Source organism: Trichechus manatus, unplaced genomic scaffold (genome assembly GCF_000243295.1).
Source record: "Trichechus manatus latirostris isolate Lorelei unplaced genomic scaffold, TriManLat1.0 scaffold00045, whole genome shotgun sequence".
NCBI classification, from domain to species: domain Eukaryota; kingdom Metazoa; phylum Chordata; class Mammalia; order Sirenia; family Trichechidae; genus Trichechus; species Trichechus manatus.
Window position 1 is genome coordinate 837,498 of NW_004443981.1, and position 7,837 is coordinate 845,334.

At 43.7% G+C, this 7,837-nt stretch overlaps 1 protein-coding gene across 1 annotated transcript in view; it reads right to left on the minus strand.

Annotated features, from left to right (window-relative positions):
• KCNK10 (potassium two pore domain channel subfamily K member 10) overlaps nucleotides 1-7,837 on the minus strand; it is a 148,767-nt gene that overhangs the window by 3,913 nt on the left and 137,017 nt on the right. The window contains exon 5 of the mRNA XM_004376648.1: nucleotides 3,489-3,675. Coding sequence (XP_004376705.1) covers nucleotides 3,489-3,675 — 187 coding nt within the window. The remainder of the gene's footprint in view (nucleotides 1-3,488; nucleotides 3,676-7,837) is intronic.

Sequence of the window (7,837 nt, forward strand, 5' to 3'; positions counted from 1 at the left end):
TTAGACGTAATGGCATTACGGAGACTTTGATCCAAGAAGTAGTGATTTAATGCTAACTGAGGGATCCTGTTTACATGTTGCTAATACGAGGGGTCAATTAGGCTGATTAATTAGAATCATCATAAGCTAGAGCTGAAAGGGAACTTACAGCCCAGCTAGCCCAATCTCTTTATTTTATAAATAGGGATTCCAGTAAAAATCCATCAAACTGAATTGGCCAGTTGTCTCATTGAATTGACTGGCTGTTCCACTGAAGGTATCAGTCACTTATTCCAGATAATTAGCCTATTTATTCTAACCTTCCTACAGGCGCTGCCTAAGCTAGCCACGCAAAACAGAATCTAAGCCCAGCCCACTCTCTTGAAGAAGAGGTGAGGAGGAGAAGGGAAATTAATCGACACAAGCCTTGTTCTCACTCTGTGAGACATTGTTGCCCAATGAAGCAGGCAGGTGGCCATTTCCAAGATGACTGATACTAGCAATGTATTAGTAATTATGGTATTACATGATGAATGATTATTAGATTATCCTACTGGGGCATGGTTGTAACCACATCTAGAGCTGAATACAGATTGAGCTCTCAGGGTATCAATAATACCTCCCCAAGGCAGCTGGGCAGGAGCTGTGGCCTGTGGCTCTTCTCAATGTATCTGAACCCACTTGGCAATGCAGCCCACAAGGTCTTAACAGCTACTGCCATGTCCTAAAATTAAAATTCCAAATATTGTCAAAGGGCTCTGTGGCAAGACCCCATCATTTTGTTTAGCTGCCTTTGGTTTTAGCTAGAACTCTCCTCCACAGCTTTCTTAGGATATTACTGGAGTTCCTGCAACATTAAGTAGTTTTTGCAGTTCATCTCCATTCTATGTCAGGCCAGAAAGCTCTGTAGCTTTTTCCTTTGGGCTATCTGAGGCTAAATAGTTACCCTTGAAGGAGCCCTGGTGGCAAAGTGGTTAAAGCCCTCGGTTGCTAACTGAAAGGTCTGAGGTTCGAACCCACCAGCCGCTCTGCAAGAAAAAGATGTGGCAGTCTGCTTCCGTGAAGATTACAGCCTTGGAAACCCTATGGGCAGTTCTACCCTGTCCTATAGGGTCGTTATGAGTCAGAATCCACTTGATGACAACAGGTTTGCTTTTTGTTTTTTTATCACCCAACGAAGATTGTCACTAGGGGGCGTTAGCAAACAACACAGTAGGCACCCTTTTGCTTGTCCCTTTATCTGAGATTCTGAGCTCAGTGTGAGCTCTCAGGCAGGGTTGCCAAATATTGTAATGCTGATAGGCTGTTCCAAGGTGAGTCAGCTATAAAATAAACCAGCACTGAATCCTGCGTGGTCGACGTTGCGATTATATTTCTAGTAGAGAAGTACCTCGTCAAATCACAGCAACAATCAACTCTTGTCAATGTACTTTTCAAATTATTGGTCATCCTTCCCTGTTGCTCTTCGAGTATTACCAAAAGGGAGTGACAAATCTCCGGTCTTTTAAGCCATGTGTTCTTCAGATCGGTCAGCCTAAGCTCTGGAAACAGGTGCTTAGAAGGGCCTCGTCTAACTGCTGTCAATGCTGTGAATTATAACAGACCCCAATCTGTGGAAACCACAGGACAAATGAAATATGGCTCTGTCATCAGCAGTGAAGGAATTAAAACAGTGTGATGCCTTGTAACTGTGCCCTGGCTAAGTGAGTAAAGATAAAGTAAAATGCTAGCATATGCTCAATGCTCAGTCTGTGGTGCCTAATAATAATAAATAATGAAAGGGAATCAAAAATAAAATAAAATCATAAATACTTTTTTAATCTCACACACCCAGGGCTCTGGGCTTTGTGCCCCAGAAACAGCTCTGGAATTACTGAACTGAGCAGTTGGTTAGAGAGCAGAGTTTAGACATAAATGTCCTAAAACAGAGCATCCACAAGGCAGCCCAGTGTAAGCCCAGACATAACCCAATGCAAACTGTGCTTTGGGGTACATAAAAATGTTGGTGAAAATAGTTCTAAAATCCAGTTACCATTACATGTATTTGACCTTAGACTGGAGCCTCAGTTGAGTTTTCCCACAGACTGGCTATGGCTTGTGCTAAGGAAGGGACAGGGACATGCCTTCTCCGTCCTGCCGTGTGGCTTCTCTCCAGGCCCAGAATCAGATAGCATTAGGTGAATTCTCACGCAAGGCTGAGGGGCTCGCTGCACACTGGTTGAGCACCGTGGACAACGGAAGACTGGTGGGGTCCTAGGCACCAGTCTTTTCATAAACAGGTTTTAATCACATTAACTTTCCAATTCTCAGTCAATAAAAAGGAAGGAAAAAAAAAAAAACAATGTTTTTACAAAGTGGACTTCAGTCTTCATTGCCCAGTTGAAACAGCTACAAAACCACCCTTTCAGCTATCTCTGTTATAGAATTAACATGGAGGCACCCATATTCCTACTGATGAGCCTTCAACATCCTTTCCATAATTTCCTGTGCAGCAGATTCCCAAAGACTAGATCCCATCCCCCTTACTGAAGCCCACGGAGGAACGAAAGCATTGCTGGGACCACACACCAAATAAGGAACAGTCAGCCTGGGAGCCCAGTCTTTAAATGTCCAGGCTGCTGCTTAACCAGAAACTGGCAGGGGTGTGCGCACACACACACCTGCACACACACACACACTCTCAACCCAAACATCTCAAGATTATGAGAGTGTTTTTTGAACAAAATGTTCACTTGTTAGAGTAGAAAATTATTGACTGTCTGACCACCTAGAACTATCCTATTGGGAAAAGAGAAAGATGGCCTTCTTCTTCTATTCCTGCCTTTTGACCACACTTTGGGGAAGTGGTACCCATAAGAAGCCAAATCTCGTTTCATTTCCAAACTCCTGTCCTCAGGTGAAATTGGTGACTATTTTTTTTTTACTTAAACATAGCTCATTGACATTTATTTTTTACAAAGAAAGCTTCTATTGCTTCTATGCCTCCTCTTGCAGAACCCATTATAATATTATCTTCCCTCAGCTCCTGGAAGTCACCTACGTTCTGAGTCTTGTGTCTCGGCATGTCTTGGCATGCCCAGGACAATGGCTCTCACCTCAGCGTCAGGAAGCTTAACCTGCAGGCCACTGCAGGCCAAGCTCTATGCTAATCTCGCCTGAGTTTTACATCTGCCAATACAGCCTTTATCAACTGATTCAAGGAGTCTTAACACAATTGCAAAGTCCAACATTCAATGAGACATTTCATCTCATTCATGCATAATTCATATGATGATAAGGGCCATAGGCATGCTGGGGAGGAAGAAGATTGCATTCCTTTCACAGCAGAAAGCTGCTGCTATTTACATCACATAGGACCCTGTGTACAGCAGCAGTGACACCTGAGTCATTTGCTTCTCCGCAACATTGTTTACCGTGGTTTTGAAAAGCTCAGTCAACAGACAATTTTCCCTGCCCTTTCCCAGCCAACAGATCATCATCCTGGTGACTAGGATGCCTACAGTGCTCACCTGCCACAAAGTCGCCAAAGCCCACCGTGGTCAGAGTGACCACCACAAAGTAAATTGACTCCAAGGCTGTCCATCCCTCGATGTATTTGAAAATGACGGCAGGGATCGTCACAAACACGATGCAGCCAGCCAAGATGAACAGGATGGTGGAGATGACCCGGATCTTGGTCTGACTCACTTGCTTTTTCTAGGAAGAACAAAAAAGAAAGAAAGGCAAATCAGCGCTATCATCCTGGACTCAGAAGACAGAGGCACAGAAAAATGTATTATGCTGGTGGCAACAAACCTTTTTCAGGTCATAGGCTGCTGTATGAGAATCTAATGAAAGCAGTAGACGTTCTCTTAGAAAAAGCACATTCAGAAATTTCAGATGGTTGTAACTAAAAAGTTTCAAACTGGAGGCACTCAGTATCAGACTAAGAATGTTGGCGCCAACATGCATTCTCAGGAAACAAAAGATCAGGATGCAAACCATTTAGGAAGAATGTGTTGAGATGTAAACAATTTGCTCCCCCCCCCAAAGAAAAAAAAAAGGTGTAACCAACTATAATTCAAAATTATGTATGGCCAAACCAGTTAGCACCTCTCACCTAGGCTGCAACTCACTCCTTCCTAGTCAGGTGTCTGACTTTTGCATTTCAAAGGACTTCAAGATGAAGCTGATCTTATCTACAATCAATTACTAACCCCCTACCTTTCCTTTGTTCTCTGTGTATAAAGACCCTTCTCTCTGCTTGAACTTTGTACTTTTACCTAGTGATGCCAGCTATAGGAGCCCTGGTGGCACAGGGGTTAAGAGCTCGGCTGCTAATCAAAAGGTAAGCAGTTCAAAGCCACCAGTCCCGCCTTGGGAAACGCTATGGGCAGTTCTACTCTGTCCTATAGGGTCACTATGAGTCAGAATTGAGTGGATGGGGCCCAGCTATATAGATGCTTCTATTCCTCAGTAAAACTCATTTCTTTTTTTGCTCCTAACAGAGCACTGGTTTATTTAACTCTTCAGCATGATCTTAGGAGGTTCTCAGGCCCCATGAAGACTGTTCATGGGCAGCAGGTCAAAAAACCCAGCTTAGCTCATGTCTTGAATGTCCCTCACATGGTTTAGCAACTGCAGCCTGAATACAGACTCTAACTCCCTCACAGGTACAAACTTCATTATTTCCCAAGATGATTGCTGCCCGTGATAGCTAAGGGTGTATGTCCACTTGGCTGGACCATGATTCTCAGGGGTTTGGCAGTTCCGTAATGATGTAGTCAGTGCAAAATCTGTCCAGGAATTCGGAAGCTTCATTCCTACACCAGGTTCAGTCTCCTCATCCAGGTTTCCCAGGACAGAAATGCTCAAGAAAGAATTATTTTTCCTAAGATCAGCCACTTGGCTCAACCATGGAAATGATAAGTCAAGAAAATGGCTAGGTCTTAAAGAGATAAGAAAGTCAGGCAATTGTGGCTTTGTTTCCCTTTCTTCCATTCCCCCTTCTCTTCCCTGGTTTATGGGAAGAAATACTGATGCTTCTGTTTCACTGGAAAGCTCCGAGGGATGAAGGAATTGAAAGAAGGTTGGTCTCCTTTATAAACATGGCTCAAAACCACTCCCACTTCAGCGGGGTCATAAACCCCAGGTATGTTCAATATAAGGAGCCCTGGTAGCACAGTGGTTAAAACGCTTAGCCACTAACCAAAAGGTCGACAGTTTGAACCCACCAGCCACTCCCCAGGAGAAAGATGTGGCAGTCTGCTTCCGTAAAGATTTACAGCCTTGGAAACCCTATGGGGAAGCTCTATACCGTCCTACAGGGTCTCTATCAGTCAGAATCAACTTGACAGCAATGAATTTGTTTTTTTTGGTTTCTGTTCAATATGGCAAAATGGGGTGGGCAATTATATGAATAACTGAGAAAGGTGGAGAATATTTATTTGCACAAATCTAGATCAGCACTATTTGCACCCCAATTCCTGGATCAATATAGTCCCTAGACAACATTCAAAGGAAAAGCTTAAGAAATACAGTCCTTCTTTATAAAAAGGAGTCACTTGCTCTAACTCCCAGGAGGGTATTGTTGCACAACAGAATGAAATGCAGCCAGGTCCCTCGCCGTCCCTGTGATCGGTTGCAGATCGAACCCTTGTGATCTTTAGGGTTTTCACTGACTGATTTTCAGAAGCAGATCGTTAGGCCTGTCTTCCTAGCTTGTCTTAGTCTGGAAGGTCTGCTGAAACCTGTTCAGCATCATAGCAACATGCAGGCTTCCACTGACAGACAGATGGTGGCTGTGCATGAGGTACATTGGCCAGAAATCAAACCTGGGTCTCCCACATGGAAGGCAAGAATTCTGTCACTGAACCGCCACTGCCCTCCTCCCCGCAAGAGGGTACTCAGTATATAGAGTGGGAACGTGAAAAGACAATGTGATGTGTTCCCTCCCTATCTCCTCAGAAAAGCTCTCTGGAAAAAAATTACAATTTATCAATATTGTTGAAATTGATGTGAAAAAAAATTTTTTCACAAAAGTATCATAAGACATAAATTAGCTGAGAATCATGTTGTTGCTGTCAGGTGCCACTAAGTTGGTTCCTACCCATAATGATACCCTATGTACAATAGAACAAAACACTGCCTGGTCCTGCACCGTCCTCACAATCGTTGCTATGTTTGAGCCCACTGTTGCAGCCACTGTGTCAATCCATCTCGTTGAGGGTCTTCTTTTTTGCTGACCCTCTACATTACCAAACATGATGTTCTTCTCCAGGGAATGATCTCTCCTGACAACACGTCCAAAGTATGTAAGACGTAGTCTCGCCATCCTTGCCTCTAAGGAGCATTCTGGTTGTACTTCTTCCAAGGCAGATTTGTTCTTTCTTCTGGCAGTCCGTGGTATATTCAGTGTTCTCCACCAACACCATAATTCAAAAGCGTCAGTTCTTCTTCGGTCTTCCATATTCATTGTCCAGCTTTTGCAAGCATATGTGGCGATTGAAAACAACTTGGCTTGGGTCAGGCGCACGTTGTTCCCGTTTCATGAATTTCCATGTTGGATATTACAGGAGGACTTTGTGGATACATCTGAGCCCCTCTGAGGACTAGTTTTGTTTGTAGACATGTAAGAAAAGTCCAAAGCCCAAAAGGAGCTTTTACCACAGATCATTATGTTCATCTAATCGCTAGCAGTGGGAACATCAATTTTCCCCCTCTATAAATCGTCCTCCTCAAACGTATAATGAAATTAAAGTGAATGAAATGTTTGTGAGACACTTGTTAAGTCATAAATTAGGATGCAAATGCAATTGCAATCGAAATGAGGCTGAGGTTGGCAAAGGAGGACAGCAAGTCCGCAGGAAGCTGGAGACATTCCTGAGCTGCAGGAGATGGGCAGAAGGGAAGCTGGCACGGAAGAAGAGTGGATGTGTTTGGTGGCAGAGAAGGAGGCGAGCAGCAAAGGCAAGACCTTGGCAACTTATCGCCTTATCGGCAAGATAAACATTTTAGCACTGCTCACTGCCCAAGCCACCCCGTGTGTTCCTGCGCTGCTTCTCCCAGATATCCAAGGGTGATGCTCAGAGGATGCTTGGAGAATTTAAATACTGGGGTTGTTACAGATTGAGTTGTGGCCCTCATAAGGCTATATTGAAGTCTTAACCCTTGTACCTTTAAATATGACCTTGATCGGGGAAATAGTGTTTTTCTTTGCAGATGTTGGAGTCCCTGGGTGTTGCAAATGGTTAGGTGCTTGGCTACTAACTGAAAGGTTAGCTGTTCGAATCTACTCACAGGTGCCTTGGAGGAAAGTCCTGGCAATCTATTTCAGAAAAATCAGCCATTGAAAACCCTATGAAGTACAGTTCTACTCTGGAACACAGGGGGGCGCCGTGAGTCTGAACTAACTAAATAGTAACTGGTTTGGCTTGGGTTTTTGGTTTGATTTTTGTTTGTTTGTTTGTTTTTGCAGATATTATCAGTTAACAAGCCCATACTGGAGTAGGGTGGGTCTTAATCCCACCTGACTGGTTTCTTATAAAAAGGGAGAAAAAGGAAATGGAGTCACACACAAAGGGGGAAGACGCCATGTGAAGATAACATCTATAAGCCAAGGAACATCAAGAAATACCCGGGGCTAACAGAAACTGAAAGAAACAAAAAAGGATCTTCCCTTAGAGCAGACAGAGAGCATAGCCCTGCTGATGCCTTGAATTCAGACTTCCAACCTCCATAACTGTATGAAAATAACTTTCTGTTCTTTAAAGCCACCCGCTTTGTGGTAGTTTGTTATGGCAGCCCTAGGAAACTAAGACAGAGGTATTTTAGGGACTTAAGAAATCAAGTGAGTATGCATGTGTGTGCGTTTGTGCAT